Source organism: Mustelus asterias, chromosome 17 (genome assembly GCF_964213995.1).
Source record: "Mustelus asterias chromosome 17, sMusAst1.hap1.1, whole genome shotgun sequence".
Taxonomy (NCBI): domain Eukaryota; kingdom Metazoa; phylum Chordata; class Chondrichthyes; order Carcharhiniformes; family Triakidae; genus Mustelus; species Mustelus asterias.
This window is the reverse complement of record NC_135817.1, coordinates 50447010-50471761: the sequence shown is the minus strand read 5'-3', so window position 1 is coordinate 50471761 and position 24752 is coordinate 50447010. Positions and strand designations below refer to the sequence as shown.

The 24752-nt window shown below is 44.6% G+C and overlaps 1 protein-coding gene across 1 annotated transcript; it reads right to left on the bottom strand.

The window, feature by feature from the left end:
• Nucleotides 1–7: 7 nt before the first annotated feature.
• gpr161b (G protein-coupled receptor 161b) lies at nt 8–24626 on the bottom strand. The gene is made up of 5 exons (XM_078232637.1): nt 24265–24626; nt 15555–16279; nt 11144–11248; nt 9417–9533; nt 8–279 (listed from the first exon to the last, which is right to left on the bottom strand). Exons 1-5 carry the CDS (start codon nt 24624–24626, stop codon nt 8–10), a joined length of 1581 nt encoding a protein of 526 aa, XP_078088763.1.
• Between the last annotated feature and the right edge of the window lie 126 nt (nt 24627–24752).

Here is a 24752-nt window from a genome sequence, read left to right as displayed (position 1 = left end):
TCAATCCTCAAGCACTATCTTCCTCTGTGCCATCATTAACGATTCCTTCATCAATACTCTCCAGCCTCAATCTCTGACCTGCAGAAATTTTGTTTCCTTTGCTGGTACCTCCAGGCACAGTTTTAATAATAGTAAACAAATCTCCAGGTAAACCACTCTCTCCAAAAAGGCTCATTTTGGCATCCGTCTCAATAGCTTTGGCCAAACTGGCAGCAAAATTATCCAGAGTTTTGTGCACATCTGCTTTGATTTGCAGGACTGAAGATTGATCAGCTTCCTCTGCAAAGGAACAAGATTGAATTAAAAGCATTTTTATCCCAACATAATCTCAGATCAGTATCTTTTGACTTCTTGCTAATTTTCTTTTCCCTCCCTGATACCCTAAATTCCTTGCAACAGTATTGTTCCCACATCTAGCTAGCTGAAAGAATTGATCTGCTCCTTTTGTTCTTCACACTTACCTGAGAATTTATTGTGGTCTATCCATCGACCTGAACAATGGGCTAACCACTGTAATTTTCCCAAAGGTGAAATAAAACCTTTTCACCGTTCTCAAATCAAAACCATTCAGGGTAAGTCCTGGTATCTCCTGACATCAGCACAGACTGAGAAGGGACAAACTATTCTTCAGTTGTCTTAGTTGTGCCTGCTCCCACATCAACTATAGTAATATGCCAATGTGGTTATAGTTATAGTATAAAGGTGTCCAGCGTAATATGCATTGACCTGTCAGCCATGTGGCTGACGGAAGACATATTGCAAAAGCGGGAATAATAGCACGCACACCAATGTATTTGATACCCAAAAACAAAATGCTGGAAAATCTCAGCAAGTCTGACAGCAGCATTGGAGAGAGAATAGAGCCAATGTTTCGAGTCTAGATGATGAAGGGTGATCTAGACTCGAAACGTTGGCTCTATTCTCTCTCCACACATGCTGTCAGACCTGCTGAGATTTTCCAGCATTTTGCTTTTATCTTAATGTTGAAGTTGCAGATAAGCAAGGATGTGCTGCTCAAACTGCACCCCAACTAAATGAGTATTAATTGGGGCTGGGTACACATCCATACTGCAGTCAGGTTAGTGGCAATGCACACTCTATGCTGAATTGTGTTGCTCACTGGGCCACCCTTGGGGAGTTCCAGGCACCCAGTTTGCCTTATCAGGAGTAGGCCATATGATCCCGAATTTGCTCTGCCATAATGAGATATTTGACCTCAACTCTCACTTTTCTCTGCCTGTATTCCAGTGTCAAAAAATCTATCTTAACCTTGGACTGAGCGTCACAGCCCCCTAAGTGGTAAAGAATACCAAAGATTCACAACCCTCTGAAGAAATTCCTACTTGTCTCAGTCTTAAATAAATCAACCCCTTATCCTGAGACATTGGGTGAGATTTTACAGCTTCGCTTGAGCCAGACTGGACATGTCCATCTCTCGCCCACTCTGATTCCGTGGCGGGCAGGGCTTTAGAATTCCAGCGAAGATCTCATATTGTAGAGACTCTGGCTAAAGGGAAAACAGCAGACTGGATTTTACCAGCTCTTTGAAAATAAGCTACAAGGAAGGGGGTCCCATTGATGGCACAGGAAAGTGAAAGTGTGGTGTTACCATCCCGCCATCTATAACCAGCAGCTGGTAAGGTGGCAGACAGTCCTGCTGCCCACAGCCCAATTGAGTCACTTAAGGGGCCAATTAAGGCCTCCCCAGGCATTTAACCAGTGGGAAGATCACCAGGTAAACCATGGTGACCTCCTGCTGGGGTGTCCTATATCAGCACTGTTGGGGTCAGGTGGTCATCCTTTAATACTATTTGGATCACACTCATTGCTGGAGCAGGTACCTCACCCCAACCCCTGCCACTTTCGGGGCCTGTAGCAGGTCCCCACCACCAGCACTAAATTCTGGCCAGCATTTCCCCTCTGTCAACCCTCTTGGAATCTTAAATAATTTCAAAACAATTACCACATATTCTTCTGCACTCCAGAGTACGGGCCCATTCTACTCGATCTCTCCTCATCCCAAGGAATTTAGTGAACATTCTCAGTACTGCCTCTGATGGGAGTATACCTTTCCTCTGTCACAATCGTCCAGGTGTGGCATTAAAGTCCTGTACCATTGTAGAAAGACTTCCTTATTTTTGCACTCCAACCCCCTTGCAATTAAGGTAATATGCCATTTGTCTTCCAAACTGCTTGTTGTGCGTGGATGCATGCTAACTTTGTGTTTCTTGTATGAGGACACTCAAATCTCTGTGGCACAATACTATGCATGGAGACCAAAACTGACAATAGTCCAGGTGCGGCATTACTAAAGTCCTGCATAATTGTAGCAAGACTTCCTTATTCTTGTATTCCGACCCCCTGCCTAACTTGCTGTATTTCCTGTAATGAGAACACCCAATTCTCTCTGAATACTATATCTGAGACAGGCAAGCCCACAGCATGCCAGATCATTATTGGTCAGCCAGAAAGGTGAGACATGAAATTCAGAGGAATACATCTGTCACTAGGAAATGGAATTGTAATCACACAGCTATATAGTTAACCCTGCAACCAATGCATAAATGTGTAGATTAACGATAGATGGAGAATCTTACCAGTTCTTTACTGGTAGGTTCCCACAGTGCATCTGCATCCTTAAGGCCTCCAAGCTTAAGCCCTTGATGTAGCTAAGTGGGATGGGTCCCTGGGGAAGGGGTTTGTACTCCATCTTAGGCAACCCAATGGATTTATCAGTAATTATTTGTACATAGAACCAGTTGACCAACTGAAAAGTTCTCAAAGGAATTATTTGGTTTCCATACAAAAATCTGAGATCAGTCCATTCATTAGATTGCTATGAATACATTTTCCCTCATTTAGCACTCCTAATATGTTCCTAAACCGGCTGTGCTAAGTAAAAATACACTAAATGAAAATCACATTGCTGTAAGATGATGTGTAATAAGTGTGGGTCATGTTCCTAACCCTTAATTTGTACAATAAACACCTACTTGCTGGCTTGATCCCAACTGACCCAAAACTGCTCCTCCAGCTCGCAGCTTAAGAATCATAGAATCCCTACAGTGCAGGAGGCCATTTAACCCATCAAGTCTGCACTGACCACAATCCCACCCAGGCCTTATCTCCGTAACCCCACACATTTACCCTGCTAATCCCCCAACACTAAGGGGCAATTTAGCATAGCTAATCCACCTAATCCACACATCTTTGGACTGTGGGAGGAAATGGGAGCACCTGGAGGAAACCCACGCAGACACGGTGAGAACGTGCAAACTCCACACAGACAAGTCACCCAAGACCTGAATTGAACCCAAGTCCCTGGCACTGTGAGTCAGCAGTGCTAACCACTGTGTCACCATGATGTCCTAATACACTATTAGCTTCCTTCCCCCAGTCCTCCACTTGGTCGACTCTCTACTCCCTCTTGCTCATTGTTTCTCTCCTCTAGCACCCCAGCTTGTTGACCCTTGTGCTCCTTCCCTGATCCTCCCGCTCACTGCTTTCCATGACCTGCCCTGCTCACTCCCTCCCTCTCACTGCCCATATCCTTAGCCATCAAGGGCTTGGGAAGAGGGACAGGAAGCCGAGAGAAAGTTCGGGAGAGATGAATGGAAGGGTTGGGATGGGGGGCTGAGCAGGAAGATTGGGGAAGGGGTGATGAGTGGGAGGGTCAGCAAGTGGGAAGTTCAGGGAAGAGTTGGGTGGGAGAAGTGGCAGGCAACAGATAGTCTTTTAAAAGACTGAGCATGCACAGAAACCATATTACTGCTCAATAAAAATGGACAGAGAATGACTCATTTGCAAATCATGCTAAAATGAAATGTGCTATTAGAATGTGTTTTAAATGGGGATGCCCAGGATCATATCATGAAATGAGTTTTGGGGCACGTAGGATGTTTTTGACCAAAAGAAAATTCAATGCTAACTTTCACAATACTTTGCCTACGTGTCATGTCTCCCTTGTGAATATTGGACATGTCGTTAACAAGCCATCCAAGCACATTGGTACATCACGTCAATTGTGTCCTCAAACAGAAATGGCAGGGTAAGGATCCTTAGCAACATCCTTCATGTTGGATGCTAGAGTTTGGAAGCAATGTGGCTTGGTGTGCATAGTGGGAGGAATTCATAGAATCTCTACAGTGCAGCAAGAGGCCACCCAGCCTATCATGTCTGCACTGACTCTCCGAAAGAGCATCCCACCTCGGCCCTTCCCTTCAACCTATCCTCATAACCCCGCACATTTACCATAGTTAATCCACCTCACCTACACATCTTTTAGACACTAAGGGCAATTTAGCATGGCCAAGCCACCTAACAAAGAACAGTACAGCACAGGAAACAGGCCCTTCGGCCCTCCAAGCCTGTGTCGCTCATTGGTCCAACTAGACCATTCGTTTGTATCCCTCCATTCCCAGACTGCTCCTGTGATTATCCAGGTAAGTCTGAAACAATGCCAGCGTGTCTGCCTCCATCACCCTACTTGGCAGCTCATTCCAGGCCCCCACCATTCTCTGTGTAAAAAACGTCCCTCTCATATCTGAGTTATACCTCGCCCCTCTCACCTTGAGCCCGTGACCCCTTGTGATCGTCACCTCCGACCTGGGAAGAAGCTTCCCACTGTTCACCCTATCTATACCCTTCATAATTTTGTACACCTCTATTAGGTCTCCCCTCATTCTCCGTCTTTCCAGGGAGAACAAGCCCAGTTTACCCAATCTCTCCTCATAGCTGAGACCCTCCATACCAGGCAACATTCTGGTAAACTTTCTCTGCACTCTCTCTAAAGCCTCCACGTCCTTCTGGTAGTGCGGCGACCAGAACTGGACGCAGTACTCCAAATGTGGCCTAACCAGCGTTCTATACAGCTGCAACATCAGACTCCAGCTTTTATACTCTATACCCCGTCCTATAAAGGCAAGCATATCATATGCCTTCTTCACCACCTTCTCCACCTGTGCTGCCACCTTCAAGGATTTATGGACTTGCACACCTAGGTCCCTCTGTGTTTCTATACTCTTGATGGCTCTGCCATTTATTGTATAACTCCCCCCTACATTAGTTCTTCCAAAATGCATCACTTCGCATTTATCTGGATTAAACTCCATCTGCCATTTCTCCGCCCAATTTTCCAGCCTATATCCTTCTGTATTGTCCGACAATGTTCATCGCTATCCACAAGTCCAGCCATCTTCGTGTCATCCGCAAACTTGCTGATAACACCAGTTACACCTTCTTCCAAATCGTCTATATATATCACAAATAGCAGAGGTCCCAGTACAGAGCCCTGCGGAACACCACTGGTCACAGACCTCCAGCCGGAAAAAGACCCTTCGACTGTCACCCTCTGTCTCCTGCGGCCAAGCCAGTTTTCTACCCATCTAGCCACCTCTCCTTGTATCCCATGAGCCTTAACCTTCTTAACCAACCTGCCATGAGGGACTTTGTCAAATGCCTTACTGAAATCCATATAGACGACATCCACGGCCCTTTCTTCGTCAACCATTTTTGTCACTTCCTCAAAGAACTCCACCAAATTTGTAAGGCATGACCTACCTCTTACAAAACCATGCTGTCTGTCACTAATGAGATTGTTCCATTCTAAATGCACATACATCCTGTCTCTAAGAATCCTCTCCAACAACTTCCCCACCACAGACGTCAAGCTCACTGGCCTATAATTACCCGGGTTATCCCTGCCACCCTTCTTAAATAACGGTACCACATTTGCTATCCTCCAATCCTCTGGGACCTCACCTGTGTCCAATCAAGAGACAAAGATTTCTGTCAGAGGCCCAGCAATTACATCTCTTGTCTCCCTGAGCAGTCTAGGATAGATGCCATCAGGCCCTGGGGATTTGTCAGTTTTAATGTTACCTAAAAAACCTAACACTTCCTCCCTTGTAATGGAGATTTTCTCTAACGGGTCAACACCTCCCTCTGAGACACTCCCAGTCAACAAGTCCCTCTCCTTTGTGAATACCGATGCAAAGTATTCATTTAGGATCTCCCCTATTCCCTTGGGTTCTAAGCATAATTCCCCTCCTATGTCCCCGAGAGGTCCAACGTTTTCCCCGACAACTCTTTTGTTCCTAACTTATGAATAAAATGCCTTAGGATTCTCCTTAATCCTACCTGCCAAGAACATTTCATGACCTCTTTTTGCCCTTCTAACTCCCCGTTTGAGTTCTTTCCTACTCTCTCTGTATTCCTCCAGAGCTGCATCTGTTTTCAGTTGCCTGGACCTAACGTACGCCTCTCTTTTCTTTGTGATCAGATCCTCAATTTCCCTGGTTATCCACGGCTCTCAAATCCTACCTTTCCTATCCTTCCTTTTTACAGGCACATGCCTGTCCTGCAGCCTTATCAACTGTTCCTTAAAAGACTCCCACATGCCAGACGTGGACTTACCCCCAAACAGCCACCAATTCCTGCCTAATCCAGCTATAGTTAGCCTTCCCCCAATTTAGCACCCTACCCTTAGGACAACACTTGTCCTTGTCCATTACTATCCTAAAGTTAACAGAGTTGTGGTCACTATTTGCCACATGTTCCCCTACCGAAACTTTGACGACATGACCGGGCTCATTTCCCAGAACTAGATCCAGTATAGCCCCCTCTCTAGTTGGGCTATCTACATACTGTTCCAAAGAACCTTCCGGTACGCATTTTACAAATTCCTCCCCATCCAGACCCCCAGCCCTAAGCATTTTCCAGTCTATACCAGGGAAATTGAAGTCTCCCACTACAACAACCCTATTTTTTCTGCACATATCCAGAATCTCCTGACATATCCGTTCCTCCACTTCCCGTGGGCTGTTGGGTGGCCTGTAGTATACCCCCAGCATAGTGATTGCACCTTTCCTGTTTCTGAGCTCCACCCACAGCGACTCATTGCATGACCCCTCTAAATTGTCCACCCTCTGCACCGCTGTAATATGCACCCTAACTAATACCGCTACGCCCCCCCCTTTTTTAGCCCCTCCTCTGTCTCGCCTAAAACACTTATACCCCGGAATATTCAGCTGCTAGTCCTGTCCTTCTTTTAACCATGTCTCTGTCACCACAACCACATCCAAATTCCGCGTAAGCATTAAGGCCCTAAGTTTGTCTGTCTTACCCATTACGCTCCTCGCATTGAAGCAGATGCACTCCAGACCCACTCAGGTCATCCTGCTCCAGAATGCTCCTCTTATCTAGCCTTGCCCTGGCCCCCAGCTCGACCCCAGCCTCAGTACTTACTGACCTACTGTTTTGATCCCCACCCCCCTGCCACACTAGTTTAAACCCTGCCGAAACACTCTAGCAAAACTCCCAGCCTGGATATTTGTGCCCTTCCAGTTAAGGTGTAACCCATCCTTTCCATACAGTGCCATCCTCTCATGAAGACTTCCCAATTATCTATGAATTTGAAACCCTCCCTCTTGCACCAGTCCTTTAGCCACGTGTTCAATTGTAGAATCTCCCTGTTCCTGGCCTCACTAGCACTAGGCACTGGGAGCAGTCCAGAGATTGCTACCCTGGAGGCCTTATTTTTTAGCCTAGCACCCATCTCCCTAAATTGCTCTCGTATGACCCCCCTGCTCTTTCTACCTACGTCATTTTCACCAATGCGTACAATTACATCTGTTTGATTACCTTCCCTTTTTAATATGCTTCCTACCCTCTTGGAGACATCCAGTACCCCGGCTAGGGAGGCAGACTACTATCCTGGAGTCTCGTTCGCGCCCGCAGAACCGTCTGTCCGTGCCTCTAACCATCGCATCTCCCACCACTATTTCCTAATCCCCTTCTTTCCCTTCTGGGCCTCTGAGCCTGTCTCTGTGCAGGTGATCTGGTCTTCGCGTCTTACCCCTGGAGGGTCATCCCCCTCCACAGAATCCAAAACAATATACCTATTTTGGAGGGCAACCACAGGGGATCCCTCCACTGACTGCTCACTCCCTTCCCCTCTCCCATCTGTTGCCCAGCCCTTACTATTATGGGAGACTGCCACTGGGGTACTTTCTGGTACATGACCCTTATGACTTTTACCCTTCCTAACTGTGACCCACTTGTCTTCCTTCTGAGGCCCCGGTGTGACTACCTGCTTATAACTTATATCTGTTATTTTCTCATTTTCCCTGACTAAACTGAGGTCTAGCTGACTAACCTGCACATCATTGGACTGTGGGAGGAAACTGGAGCACCTGGAGGAAACCCACGCAGACACGGGGAGAACGTGCAAACTCGACTCAGTCACCCAAGGCTGGAATCAAACCTAGGTCCCTGACACTGTGAGACAGTAATGCTAACCACTGTGCCACCCCAAGGTCTGGGTGTAGTGTGAGGAAATATAGCAGTGATATAATAACCCTTCCCCACATTACAACAGTGACTATAACTGTTAGAGTGTAAAGTGCCTGAGATTGCGATGGGTGCTGTATCAAGTCTTTCTTTACGGTTGGCACTCTTGCACCAAGTCTCTACTTAACAACCCCATTCCATCTTCAAAAAAGGCCAGCCAGAGCTCCCAACTGTAAAGAAAGACTTTTATACAGCACTTTCGCAATTTCAGGCACTTTATAGCATTTAACAACCAATTAACTGCTATTACTGCAGAGGGATTTCGGGCTGCCATTTGATTGGCAGAGAGCAGTTATATACACAGAAACAAGGAATTTGGAGGTAGTGTTTGAGCAACCCTTAGGACAGAAATTCATTTTTCCTAAAATGAAGTCATGTTTCTTGAAAAACAAGCTTTAAAAACACTCAAGGCTATTAACAAAGTTAAATCCAGTCTCTAACCACAACCAGAAATGCAGAATTTCTTCCATCAAAAATAAGGCAGTGGGAGGGGGCTCAAATGTTGGGGAAAGATATAACATTAAGAATGCAGTCTGCCCCTCTCCAGGTCATAAAAGTAGGAGGAGAGGATTAGATAGAGGTTAAAGTAAGTTGAAGTAGATGGTCAAATAGAGATTGTCAGTGGTCTGAGGCTCCAATGGAATAAAGTAGATGGCCAAATAGAGATTGTCAGTGGTCTGAGGCTCCAACAGAGTAAAGCATCATTAATACAAATAATATACACCAGTTCTTCCACATGCTCAACGTTTACACAAAAAAAATCAGTACGAACTGCAGGTATCAGTTTTATGAACCTCATTTATCCTTGTTCAGAATAAGCATTTTTTAAGTTTTCAAATATAGTGCTAATTATTAGATATAACAAACTCTCGCCAAGCAAGTGCTATACAAATTCTCCTTGCTGCATAATATACTCAAAAAAAATTTAACGGGAAACAACAAAAATACATAAAGGAAAATGCACTAGTACCGTTCTGGGTATTTTATTAACTAACTACAAAAATTTAATTGCTGAACTATTTAATTCAGCAAAAATATACACAAGTGCAAAGCACCTTTATAAATACCTTGTGGTTCTGGAAGTTCATCAATTGTCACAGAACTCCGCCTTCGATTTGAACAATAGTTGTGTGAATAGTGAGTTCCATCTGAATTGAAATCTTCCAACAGCATGACATCAGTGCCTAAAATAGTTTTATATAAGAAAGAACAGCAGCATTTTGTGACATTGAATACCAAAGAGATGGTTTCCATGAACCAAGTTCCATTAATAATTTATCCAGTAAATCAGGGCTCCTTAGTTGAACCATGTTCTAAAATAGATGAACAATTAATCTAATAAATCAGAGCACCTTTAGCAAGAATGATTCCACAAACAGCAATGAATAAGTAGTTCATTCGCTGGTTGATGGAAAAATGTTGACTAGGAGTTCTAATAGTACAATAAGATTTTCCAACTAAATAGCTGCAACAAGAAGATAGGATGTAGGTTCAGCACATCTAAGGATCGCATGTCTGAAAATGCAGAACTCCTTCCTGCCAACCTAGATTAAACGTTGTTTTCTTGAAAGAATATTAGACCCAAAACCATATGGCTCAGAGTGCACCACAAATCATGGTCTGTTTTTTGATGTGAGTCCCCACGGAACTAGAGTGACTCAGCATTGGTTTGAGCCAAGCCTCAGAAGTAAAAGCTCAACATGTAAGCCTATTTTCATAAGAAATCCCACAACACTAATGCTTGGTGCCATTAAAGGGACAAATGAAAGTTTGGTCTCTTAATTCTGTTGGGTATACATCAACTCTGTGGAAAAGCCAAGGAACACTAGCGGAAAATAAAGGGGAACAGAGTGTAATTGATAAAACCAAATGAAACAGGGTACCCTATGATTTCCAGTGAAAAGGCAAAGGCGGGTAGAAGAAAAAGGACAGGGGACAGACCACCTCCTTTCTCTCCATCAAGAAGAGATGACGTCAGCAGCAGAATAAAAATAAAGGATAAAACTTGTACTAAGAAAACTATACAACACACCAAATTCAAGAGCCTGTACTCTTCAGTAACCCTTAGCTGGGTCATGCCCCAGTTACCAGCAGACCCAGTTAGTTCTGACCCTGCGTGGTCCTGGAGCATTTCCTGTGAAGCTTTCCAGACAAGCAGGCAGATATCTGAAGCTCTATTAAATAATAAATCACACAGCTATATCAAAATGCTTTAAAAATCCCAGCTACAATTTCATGCAAGATATTTCAAATGGTGAAGTATATGATGCACGCATTATTACATTTACAAATGGTTATGGTAGTTTGACAATCTTTAACAGAGCTTATCATTTCTGCAACACAAAGTAACGAGTTGGTATTTAGAGAGCGCTTTCATTCACATCATAAAATGAACAAAGACACTTCACAAGAGCATTGTAAAGCAAAACTTTGACATTGAGCCGAGCATGGTCAAAGAGTTAGATTTTAAAGTGCTTCTTAAAGGGGGAAAGCGAGATAGAGGCGGAGAGGCTGAGGGAAGGAATTCAAGAGCCAAGAGCCCAGGCAAATGAAGGCACAACCACCATTGGCAGAGCGCTGAAAACCAGGGATGCTCGAGACGTCTGAATGAGAGGAGCACAGATATCTCAGGATTGAGAGGCTGGAGTAGATTAAAGGGATGAGGAGGAGCAAGGCCATGGAGAGATTTGAAAACCAAGGTAAGAATTTTAAAATTGAGTTTTAAAGTTTTAAAAGAAAGCAGATTTGCACAATGCCAAGAGTAATCTCAACTGCAAATAGTGAGAGCAATTACCTGAGTCCTGAGAAAAGCTGAATCCTGTATCTCCAGTACTACTGCTGTGTCCTAATGACTGTCCACCAGCCATCATGGCTGTGAGATGAGGAGACAATCCCAAATCTGTCCAAAGAGTCAACAGAATGTAACGTTACATTCAATAAAGGGGTTTTTAAAATCAAACATCTGGTTTATGCACTCAGGCAAATCCAATTTTAATCATTCCTACAAATACTTGGATGGTTATTTGTACAGGAATTCTTTGTAAAACATGGAAGTGAATCATCACTTGCATAACACTTTTGCCAAGCTGAAGACTAAGGCCTTAGCAACGCACCATAGCAACTGCATCTTTCCAAGCTATAGGAGATGGCATCACTCCATCTCCACAAAATTCTTATGTCTGTAATATTGTAAATAATCTATTGAAATTAGTTATTTGAATGGTTTATATTTCTTAGCACTTTTATAATCCTGAATAATGGAAAGATCGATAACTGCTTAAAAACCAACAATGCAGTTATTAAAACAGCACCAGAGTCAGGTAACTCATTCTGAAAGCCATGCTGGAACAGCAAATACATGCTGTGTAGTACTCAACTATTGTAAGGAGTTCAGGGGAGTCTCAGGCCACAATTTTCTTGGAGGGGAGATGTTAATTGGCTGGAGGGCAGGTTGGGCAACTAATGAGCAGCCATGGATTTAGAAGTGGAGGGAATATTGAGCAAGTGTTAGCTTGATTTAAATACACCACAGCAACTATTACCATGGCTGATGTTTAACTTCAAGAAAGCAAGCAACAGTGAACCAAAAGGGAAGGCAGAGTGATGGTGCCTGGGGCAGGGCTGCCGCAGCTTCTGTTGACCTGGAGGTCTTTCCAGAGCCTGTGAAGGGGACAAGGGAAGTCATTTTTTCCCAGAGGGTGGATAGAGAAGGCCACCCTCCTACAACAAGCAGGCATCAACTGCTGTGGTGGCTAAGAACATTAGCAGACAAAGCGCATTCAGGAGGAACTGGGTGAATGCTGGTAAAGATTTAATCATTTAATTATTGTTAGTGGTTGGTTGATTATGTTGTTAAACAGTGCTGGGTATAGTTTGTTTAAGGACAGCACAGATAAAGAGTCAGCCCCATTGTTCTAAAGAGTCAGCCCCATTGTTCTGATCTTTGATCACCCAGGGCAGAGGGGCCGAACGGGAGGACGACCTCTTTGTAAGTCTGCTACTGGACTTGGCCAAGCTGGTTATTAGTAGGTCCAGGCAGCAGGCGGTCAAGGGGATCATCCAGCCCCACTCTCTGCCCTCTTCTGTGGCTATATTCACGGTCGGGTGTCCCTGGAGTGGGATCACTTAGTGCCCACTGGATTGCTTGAGGCCTTCTGCAATCAGTGGGCACCACAGGGACTGGAGTAGATCATCAGCTTCAAAACCACATTTTGATTTAGTTATATAACATATGAATTAGAATCAGGAGTAGGCCACTCAGCCCTTCGAACCTGCTCCACCATTCAATAAGATCTTGGTTGATCTGGTTGTAACCTCAACTCCACATTCCTGCCTACCTCGATAACCTTTCACTCCGTGTTAATCAAGAATCTCTCTAGCTCCACCTTAAAAATATTCAAAGACTCTGCTTCTACTGCCTATTGAGCAAGAGAGTTACAGATAGTCATGGCTCAGAAAACATTTCTCCTCATCTGTCTTAAATGAATGATCCTTTATTTTTAATCATTGGCCCATTCCTCTGGCATTTTGTTTCTGTGACAGTGCCTCTTCAAAGGGATTGTCAATTGATTTGATTAGTTTGTTTTATTTTACAGATTTAACCAAGAGAGTATAAGGAGTCAGCACCAAGTTCCTGATCTTTGGTCAAGGAGGTCACGTAGCCCAACTGCCTGCCCCTCTTCCATGGTTACATCCGTGGCCATGTGTCCCTGGAGAGATCCAGTGATGGCAATGAAAACCTGTGTGTCTGCAGACCCTATGTGTTTTGAGATGAATGTACTGTCCATCTCTTACACAAAGGATACCAGTAACCTGCAAGATTCTGAAAAAAAAAACCCCCAGCAAACTCTGCAGCTGATTCTCAGAAAGACTCAAGAGGCAAATAAATCCCACATTACAGTGATTACTGGGAAGGCATGGCGGGTAGAGCTCCAATGTGTGAGGTCTTGCACCTTGAGGGTACGAAGCACTATGAACATCTGCCTGGAGAGCCTGCACAGTGGATAGCACTGCTGCCTCACAGTGCCAGGGACCCGAGTTCAATTCCCGGCTTGGGTCACTGTCTGTGCGGAGTCTGCACGTTCTCCCCGTGTATGCGTGCGTTTCCTCTGGGTGCTCTGGTTTCCTCCCACAATGGTATTTGCTATCAAATAAACCTGTTGGACTTTAACCTGGTGTTGTGAGACTTCTTACTGTGTTCCTCCCACAGTCCAAAGATGTGCGAGTTAGGTGGATTGGCCCTGAGTGTTAGGGAGACTAGCTAGGGAAAGTGTATGGGGTTATAGGGAGGGGGCCTGGGTGGGATTTTGGTCAGTGTAGACTTGATGGGCCGAGTGGCCTCCTTCTACACTCTAGGATTCTAGGCGCAGTCCACTGGGTGCTGGTTCAGCAATATCCCAAGGTAGCTCCATCTTTGCTTTTTTAAAAAAATTATTTCACGGGAAACGAGCCTTGCTGGCTAGGCCAGCATTTAAGTTGCCCATCCCTTATTGCCCTTGAGAATCCCAGTACCCATCCATCATTGCCCTTGCTGACAGATCCTATGCTGAGAATATAGTCATAGAGTGTTCCTGACCCTCATGCTCTCCCCCTCCCCCAGCAGGGTGTAGATGCTCATTGCCCCTGCACTACACAAGCACTTACTTGAACATTCTCCCCACAACCTGTGCACACCCGATGGTACCCATGTGCCAAAGGCTGAGTGCCTCTTTCAGTTGTGCTCCGGTTTATGGATCCACCACGGTATGGCTCACCACTGTGCTGCCATCTCCACATACCTGGTCTGCCCTTGGCAACCGTGCACCCCACCAAAATCCTGGCCCACCACCAGCTCTTAATTTCTTTAATTAGCTTTATTCACAAATCAGGTGGTTTTCCACGTTTAGCCTTCCCATGTCTTGATGAAACTTCTGACGGCAGGAAAGATGATGGAAAACTGACATATTGGCCAGCGACATCCTTTCAAATGCCCGCTTTCTCCCCCCCATCCGCTGCCCTATGAGTTCATGCTATCTGGACGCATGGCGATTATCTGTTCCCACAGTGCTGCACTTACTTCAGTCATTAAGGAATATATCCCTAGTCCAAGTGAGGTATCCTCATCTTGTCTCCTCCCTCCCTCCCCGAGCAGAGGGGATTAGAGTGGGGAGGGGGGGTGGAAAAGAGGGCAAAAGACAAACATGACACAGTGAGGCTGTGCACTGATAGTCCTACGGTGCAGCAGTACAAGGTGTTTACAGCAGTACATCCATCATCAACATCAGTAAACACAATATATCCACATGATGTCAAGCTGCTGGAAAACACCCACTGGTTAGGGACCAATCCCCAGGGAAGTTCAAACAGGTGCTTGGGCTCTTCTTGCTAAAGGATGATGGTTGAATATGAAAAGCAGATTCCATTCACAGTTTCCCCACAGCTGAATGTACACTACAACACCAGAACGGGTTAACAAAGAGGATTCAAATTCAGAAAGCAATCAGTCTCATGAATATGGAATTAAAATTTTATAAACTGGTGCAGCTGAAACCTGCTGCTGCTGATTTATTTATTTTGTCATGTCATTGTAAAAGCATGACAACGCCACCAGCCTGCAACAAGCACAAACATTCTACCCAGGCACTCACTCCTTGCTTAAAAACAAATTTTACAGTCATTTTGACATGTAGTCAGTCAGAACCGCAGCAAATTGTCACCCTCTCAGCTCCCTCTCTCACCAATCCCCTTCCGAGCAGCATCAATATTCCTCTTAGCTGCAAGTCAGGATGACAACATACTGCAGCAGGATTTCTCCCGATTAATTGTGGGAATGTTGTTTATTCCGCTTGGCTTTTTAGTGAGAGATTTGACATACTGGGAATAAGCAAGCTCTATACAGGGTCTAGATAATTTAACATTTCAGAAACCTATTTATTGATGCTCACTGTGTCTAGATTAAAGGATAACAGGTGGCTGTTCAATTTCAACTGCAATAAAATCCATGTGAAATTGGTGAAGCAGACTAAACTGGTGAAGCAGACTCTTGCAAACAAGAGGCACAGAGAGCAGTTTAACCTCTTCAAATTTCTGACAGCCTTAGTTATTCCCCACTAGCAGCAACTTATGATCAACATGGCAAGTATGAAAAAGCAAATGACAATAAACACATATTTTCATGATGCAGTCATCAGTAGAAGCATTTCACCCACTCCCTTTCCCTGGGTTACCTGTGATGCGATTGGAGATGCTGAATAACCTGGAAGTCCTCTGACGTTGAATAAATGAATCCCTGTAGTATCTGTCACCAAAGCACATCCCCAGCAGCTCTCTGCGCACTGTTTTATTCCACAGTCCATAGATAAGTGGATGACAAATTGCACTAGTAAAGGATAGCCATACTACCAGTGTCTCCACTCCTGGAGAGACACTGCCTTTTCCGTGAAGTGCCTCTGTGCTAATCACTATCATGTAGGGGCCCCATGTGACAACAAAAGCACCAATCACAATCAATATAGTTGTCAAGGCTTTGCATTGATTGGCTGAATAAACTATGTTATTGATGTTGTTCTTTCTGCTCCCTGATGAAGAGGTAGAAGTGTTGGAATTTTTTCTCCTGTCCTTACTGGATTCTTCTTGCACGACTATAATAGTTCCACAGTGGACTTTCCGGGCTTTCAGCCTGGCCACACGGAATATAAAGCCGTAGCAAATGACCATGGCTAAAAATGGCAACAGTGCACACCAAATCTGCCAGAAGGCAGTGTAACCTAGTTCTTTGTACCACGCAGCTATGCAGATCCACTTGAATTGGTCAAACTCAAATGCAGACCAGCCAAAGAGAGGAGGAAGACATCCAATCAGCGAGTGCAGCCACACGTATGCAATCACAACGACAGCACGATTCCCGGTTATTTTCATGGGATATACCATTGGATAAACAACAGCATAGTACCTGCATTGAACAAAGGGACAAAAACATTTCAGCCATACTCATAGAATCCCTACAGTGCAGGCGGAGGTCATTTGGCCCATCAAGCCTGCACTGACAATAATCCCACCCAGGCCCTATCTCCATAACCTCACGTATTTGCCCTGCTAATCCCCCTGACACGAATGGTCCATTTAACATGGCCAAACCCGCACATCTTTTGGACCGTGGGAGGAAACCGGAGCACCCGGAAGAAACCCATGCAGACATGGGGGGAATGTGCAAACTCCACACAGATAGTTATCCAAGGCCGGAATTGAACCCGGGTCCCTGGCACTGTGAGGCAGCAGTGCTAACCACTGTGCCACCCATTTTACTCAACAAATCAAATCACAAAACTACTATCTTTGCTATTTGCACAGAAAATCCTAGTGAAGCCACTAAAACCTAATAATTATAGCAAACATATTTGAGCTGAAGTTAATGAAATAGTAACAATTGAAACTCAATATTGCAATTTCAATTTAGTTCAGATATTTACTTTTAAATCAGGTTTATTCTCTACAAGAACATAGTTCTGGTCCCGAATCATTGACAAAATATACAGGCAATTCTATTTGAAAAGAAAGGTGAAAATGGAGAAGTGTCGCACCGATAGACCCTGGTCTGGAGTTTGCAGGATTCCTGATAGCCGACTGTCAGCCCTCTGGACTCTCTCCTTTCCTTCTCCCCTACGTACTCTATGAACGGTATGCTTTGTCTGTATGGCTCGCAAGAAACAATACTTTTCATTGTATCCCAATACATGTGACAATAATAAATCAAATCAACCTACACCGTCCTTATTCCTCTGAATCTGATCCCAACTTCAGGATTTAGTGCAAGCACACATTGGCTCAGAAATCCTGTGGTTGTGATCTGTCATCACTGCCCTGCGACAGGCTGCACAGTGGACCCTCAGAGCTGACAATCGGTAAAGTCAATAAATCTGGTAGTTTGTCCCCTTTATTGCTCCCATATCATCGTTAGAAACCTCAGAAAAAGTTCCTTATTCAGTGAGCTGTAACGGTTTTTTTACACTATGATCTGGGTATTAACTGCTGTTAATGAACAATGTCTTAGTCCAGAAAAAAATCATTTGTATTTGCATGGTGTTGTTAAATGTCACCATTATCATTGATTTCTAGATTGCATTCAAGTTGATTTTATTTTTTAAAAATAAAACTTGGGAGTGTTTGTTCTTGATACCTTCACACACACAGTGTCTATCAATCTTGCTTCTCAATTTTTTAAAAAAAGATTCAATTTTAGTGCATTTCATTTCCTGGCTGACTGTGAAAGTTTTTAAATGTGATTGGCTCTTTGGACAGATTGAGGACTTCATTGCAACTCCATGCCAGGAATCCGCACTAAACAATGTAACAACCAATTGTACAGTAAGAAGTCTCACAACACCAGGTTAAAGTCCAACAGGTTTATTTGGTAGCACAAGCCACTAGCTTTCGGAGCACTGCTCCTTCATCAAGTAAGTGGGAGTTCTGTTCACAAACAGGGTGTATAAAGACACAAACTCAATTTACAAAATAATGGTTTGAATGCAAGTCTTTACAGGTAATCAAGTTTTAAAGGTACAGACAATGTGAGTGGAGAGAGGGTTAAGCACAGGTTAAAGAGATGTATATTGTTTCCAGCCAGGACAGTTAGTGAGATTTTGAAAGTCCAGGCAAGTCATGGGAGTTACAGATAGTGTGACATGAATCCAAGACCCCAGTTGAGGCCGTCCTCATGTATGCGGAACTTGGCTATCAGTCTCTGCTCAGCGACTCTGCGCTGTCGTGTGTCGTGAAGGCCGCCTTGGAGAACGCTTACCCGAAGATCAGAGACCAAATGCCCGTGACCGCTGACGTGTTCCCCAACAGGAAGAGAACACTCTTGCCTGGTGATTGTCGAGCGGTGTTCATTCATCCATTGTCATCGTGTCTGCATGGTCTCCCCAATGTACCATGCCTTGGGTCATCCTTTCCTGCAGCGTATCAGGTAGATAACGTTGGCCGGGTTGCAAGTGTATGTGCCGTCTACCTGGTGGATGGTGTTCGCACGTGAGATGATGGCATCCGTGTTGATGATCCGGCACGTCTTGCAGAGGTTGCTGTGGCGGGGTTGTGTGGTGTCGCCACTGTTCTCCTGAAGGCTGGGTAGTTTGCTGCGGACAATGGTCTGTTTGAGGTTGTGCGATTGTTTGATGGCAAGAAGTGGGGGTGTGGGAATGGCCTTGATGAGATGTTCGTCTTCATCAATGACATGTTGAAGGCTCCGGAGAAGATGTCGTAGCTTCTCCACTCCGGGAAAGTACTGGATGACGAAGGGTACTCTGTCCGCCGTGTCCCGTGTTTGTCTTCTGAGGAGGTTGGTGCGGTTTTTTGCTGTGGCACGTCAGAACTGTTGATCGATGAGTCGAGCGCCATATCCTGTTTTTATGTGCGGTTTTTCGCTGTGGCACGTCAGAACTCCTCAGAAGACAAACACGGGACACGGCGGACAGAGTACCCTTCGTCATCCAGTACTTCCCCAGAGCAGAGAAGCTACGACATCCTCTCCGGAGCCTTCAACATGTCACTGATGAAGACGAACATCTCGCCAAGGCCATCCCCACACCCCCACTTCTTGCCTTCAAACAACCGCACAACCTCAAACAGACCATTGTCCGCAGCAAACTACCCAGCCTTCAAGAGAACAGTGACCACGACACCACACAACCCTGCCACAGCAACCTCTGCAAGACGTGCCGGATCATCGACACGGATGCCATCATCTCACGTGAGAACACTATCCACCAGGTACACGGTAACATGTACCAGGCAACTCGGCCAACATTGCCTATCTGTCACGCTGCAGGAAAGGATGTCCCAAGGCATGGTACATTGGGGAGACCATGCAAACACTACGACAATGGATGAATGAACACCGCTTAACAATCACCAAGCAAGAGCGTTCTCTTCCTGTTGGGGAACACGTCAGCGGTCACGGGCATTCGGTCTCTGATCTTCGGGTAAGCGTTCTCCAAGGCGGCCTTCACGACACACGACAGCACAGAGTCGCTGAGCAGAGACTGATAGCCAAGTTCGCACACGAGGATGGCCTCAACCGGGACCTTGGGTTCATGTCACACTATCTGTAACCCCCATGATTTGCCTGGGCTTGCAAAATCTCACCAACTGTCCTGGCTGGAGACAATACACATCTCTTTAACCTGCGCTTAACCCTCTCTCCACTCACATTGTCTGTACCTTTAAGACTTGATTACCTGTAAAGACTTGCATTCAAACCATTATTTTGTAAATTGAGTTTGTGTCTTTATATGCCCTATTTGTGAACAGAATTCCCACTTACCTGATGAAGGGGCAGCGCTCCGAAAGCTAGTGGTTTGTGCTACCAAATAAACCTGTTGGACTTTAACCTGGTGTTGTGAGACTTCTTACTGTGTTTACCCCAGTCCAACGCCGGCATTTCCACACAATCAATTGTACACAGAGAAAGATAAAGCTCTTGATCAGAGATCGCTCAATCTCTCAGAGTAGCTTTCTTCAAAGTCTTCAGCAGTTGTCTTGTTTCATCATCGACTGGAAAATCCAGGCTATAGCATTTTCCCACTAACCAGCAGCACAGCATCAACCAACTAAGTGTTTTGAGGGAATAAGCGTCGGAAATCAATGTGAATCAAAACTAACTCCCTGCTCTCATGTTCAAACAATTAAAGCACCAATGGGTGAAACAACTCAAATCCCTCCACTACCAGAGTTTAGGGATTCCTTTTACTGATGCAAGAAAGTGCTGATCAAAACTTGCTACCAGCGAGGGAGAGGGATTGAAATAACTAACCATTCATGTTACCAGCTCACTGATGCTATCGGAGTACATTTGCCCAACTAAATTTAAACAGCTTTTGAAGTGCAACTAGTGAAACTCATACAAATAGCCTTACAAGTTGTCAACTTCGCCTCTTAATCAAAAGTCAAAGAACATAATTAAGTTTTTCTTTATTTTAGTCTTTTACAATTACGAATAAGTTTTTAGCATCAGTTGTTCAGGTCACAGGTTGGAAGAGTTAGTGAATTGCATTGTTTCACCCAGACACATTTACCACTGAAACTACCAGCTTTCCAAATATATTGCTAATTGCTGTTAATTCAACTCTCCCTCGCCTGTTAACTTCTGCAATGTTACGGTACAGATCAGAAACACCAAAGTATGTTATGTAGCCCGACTAGACCCCAACAGTTTTTTTCTATTTTTGGCATTAGTGTGTTTTACTCTAGGTGTGATTCTATTGACACGCTAGGAAGCTTTTAGCAAAACAAACTTTGATTTTAATAATACAATTTAACTATAACAAATGAATTAGCTTAACTTTTACCAATTGAAATATTCAATTATGACAAAGTACAATTCTTAACTGCTAGTCTGTCTCTATTAGTTCCAATTCAAGCAATATTCCTCTTATAGACTTGGAGACTCCTCTTCAAAATCAGTTAGCAACTCACAGGCTTACGTGCTCGAGTTTGGGCTACCAGTCCTCGAGCCTCCAAAACACCTCTGGAGAGAGAGAGAGAGGGACCTATTTCTCCTGGAAGGTCCCAAACAGCACCCCCCAGAGAGAGAGGGAGAATCCTCTTGCTTCTTACAAAACCAGGCAGAAACTGACAAGAGAACAGTGTGTTTTCCCTGCAAGACTAGCTCCTTGCAGGGAGCTATGCCATTAACTGACCAGTTTAGAAACATCAAACACAATAAGGTCACAATGAGGAAAACAATAGCACTCGGGGGATTTGCTTTTAACCAGTTCCATGTCATTTACATTCCTTTTCCACCCTTTTTTCTCCATTATTTTTCTTATCTCTCACTTGCCAAGGCCATTCACTGCTCAAGTGTATAGGTTCACAGATGCCAGGCATCCATGTGCCACTAGGTTACTCGGGGACAATTCTCATTTACAGGCGTAAAAAATAACTCCAACAAAAACAGGAAAATGCTGGAAAATCTCAGCCAGTCTGACAGCATCTGTGGAGAGAGAACAGAGCCAACGCTAAGTCTGGATGACCCTTCATCAGAGCTGAGGATAATAGAAAACAGGATGAGATTGATACTGTTGTTGCGAGGAGGAGGGTGTGGGGCTTCCTAGCGTGTCAATAGAGAGCCAGTGGTGGAGACAGGAGAGATTGACAAAGATGTAATGAATAAAAAGACAAAGGAAATGTAAATGGTGGTGATGGCTAAGAAGGGTGCTGATAGCAGCCCATTAAGAGATCAGAATGTGTAAATGGCAGTACAAAGCTGAGCAGAGTGTCAAAGGACAACCAGAGACATGTAACAGATGGCCCTAGTGCGGTGTAGGGAGGGGGAGATGGTACCAAGGGAAAAAGGATGGAAAGCAACATTTTAAAAATGAAAAAAGAAACAATGGACGAAATGGATGGAAATGGTGTGAAGGTGGAGGAGAGTGTTCACAGTCTGAAACTGTCGAACTCAATGTTAAGTCCGGAAGGCTGTAAAGTACCTAATCGGAGGATCAGCTGCTGTTCCTCTGGTTTGTGTTGGGTTTCACTAGAACATTGTAACAGGTCAAGGACGGACATGTGGACACAAGAACACGACGGTGTGCTGTAATGGCAAGTGACAGGGAAGTCTGGGCCCTGCTTGTGGATGGACTGAAGGTGTTCTGCAAAGCAGTCACCTTGTCTGTGTTTGGTCTCCAATGGAGAGTAGGTCACATTGGGAGCAGTGAATGCAATAGACCAGATTAAAGGAGGTGCACTTGAAGCACTGCTTCACCTGAAACAAATGTCTGGGCCCTTGGATGGTGAGCAGAAAGGAGGTAAAGTGGCAGGTGCTGCACCTCCTGCGATTGCATGGGAAGGAATCGTGAAAAGGGGGTGAGGTGTTCCTTCCAGGACACCTGCTCCACTCCTCCATCACACCCAACACTCCATTCCCTGCCCACTGCACCTTCCCATGCAATCACAGAGAGTGCAACACCTACTCCTTTACCTCCTCCCCGCTCACCAGCCCAGTGCCCAGGTGAAGCAGTGCTTCATGTGCACCTCCTTTAATCTGGTCTATTGCATTCGCTGCTCCCAATGCGGTCTAGTCTGCATCAGAGAAACCAAATGCGGACTGGGTTGCCATTTTGCACTTCTGTCCGTAAGCAGGATCCAAACCTTCCTGTCGCTTGCCATTTCAACACAGCATCCTGCTCTCCTGTCCACATGTCCATCCTTGGCCGGTTGCAATGTTCCAGTGAAGCCCAAACTGGAGGGACAGCATCTCATCTTCTGATTAGACACGTTACAGGATTCCGGACTGAACTTTGGAGTTCAACAACTTCAGACCATGAACTCTTTCCTCCACTTTCACCCCATTTCTATCAATTTATTTATTTTTTTAAAAAGATTTTCATTTCTTCCATTGTTGCATTTTCAATTTTTATTTTGTTTTCCATCTCTTTTCCCTCACCATCATCTCCCCTCCTTCCACCCAACTAGGGCCATCTGTTACCTGTTGCAGGTTGTCCTTTGACACACTGCTTATCTGCCCATAACACATTCTTATCTCTTAATGGGCTGCCATTAGCACCCTTCCTAGCCATGATCACCACTATTTACATTCTCTTTATCTTTTTGTCTCTGGCATCCTTGTCAATCTCTCCTGTCTCCACCAATCACTAGCTTTCTATCCAGCCCTCACAGCTTCCTATCTCCTCATCACAACAGTATAAATCTCATCCTATTTTCCAGTAGAGAATGACTTCCCACCTCAATGTTGCACCCAGTCATGGCTCTACACAACGTTTGCACACCTGCGTTTCCAGCAGAGGAGAATAGAAAATGATCAGGCACGGGGAACTAAAAGGATTTCTCCTCAATTCTAGCTCCACTAGTGCTGTCCCAACTGAAATTAGATTAGTGAATGCAGCGCAGAAAAGTGACTAAACTGAACTGGTTTGTATGGATCAGCTACTCACCATTTCAAATCAACTGACTCAGAGAAGCTGCTAAAATAAATTGCTAGTTATTTCTAATGAGAGGCATTAAAAGGGTTAACTAGGTTTCATTTTTCAACTTTCTTTTCAAAAAAATGGTTCTTTTTAACATTAAGTATAAATTTGGAGAGAAAATCGCTTGAAAATTCATATCCACCCCATGGAGGTGATCAGGCAAGTTGCAGGAAACACATCGCTCGGTTTCCCATTGCATTCTACACTAGGAAATGTGTAGGAACAAAGCTACTTCGAGTCAAGTATATACTTAAAAGAAACTGATTCAAGGTTATTTTTTCTATGATTACCCATTTGTTCCCTTCACCCTCTGCTCCCCATTTTGCTCACTTTGTTTTGCTGCTTTTCCATTCTCATCTGACTGCACCCATTTCATCTCTAGATATCGCTTCTCCTTCCAGCCGCACACTAATACTTCAGGATGGATCAGTGGCCCTTCCTTTTCTGTATCTACATGCTTTCACTGGATCTCAGTCAGGGAGGCTGCTTTCACATTACGCTAATGACATTGGGGCTCTGATTCTCCACTGCCACCTCTCAGCATCTCTGCTAACAGATTTTCTGCCCAAAACTCAATCACAAATGAGCCATACTCTCCTCCAGCCAAACAATGGGAAGACTGAGTCATCTTTGGCTCCAGCACAAATTCCCTGGCCTTGCCACTGACTCCATCCCTTTCCAATTCAACGTCTTAGTGTGAACCAGACAGTTCAGAACTTTGGCATCTTGTGGTCTCCCAGTTAAACTTCTGACCCTACATAATTTCTAACACAATAACTAACTGCTTCCATCTCCCTTCTATTGCCCACCCCTAGCTCTGCTTTAGTCCATCTACAGCTGAAACAATACTTCAAGCTCTTGCCAGTCCAGACAATTAACACGAAGTTCGCCTGGCTGATGTGCCATTTTTCATGCTCTGAATTTCAATTTTATGGGTAGCTAATGAAAGAGGTCTTACCGATCTATTGCAATGACTCCAAGGGTCATCATGCTGGCTGAGCTGATAAGCATGTAGAGCAGGGCAGTGAAGTTACACCAAACCACCCCAAAGATCCATTCACGCTTGATGGAGCTTGCAATAACGAAAGGGAGCACCAGAACAGATAGGAGAAAATTGGAAAGAGTCAGACTGAAGACAAACTTGTTGCTGGGAGTCAGGAGGTAGGATTTCTTGTAAAGAGTGACAACAATCACCAGGTTTCCCAGGCAGATCAACACAGCAATGACAATGATGGCGACTGATTCTGCAATGATGACTCCACCGTCGTCCTGTGAAGTGTTGTTTCCCACACTTCCATTGGCACTGAAGTTAGAGTTCATTGTGAAGCTGTGGAATAGTGAGACGATGGCATGCTTGAATGCTGAACCAGAAACAGAAAAGACAAATTCATTGTAAGGAACATCAAAAATAGAGGTTTACGGGATCTGTTTCAATTAAAAATAGGT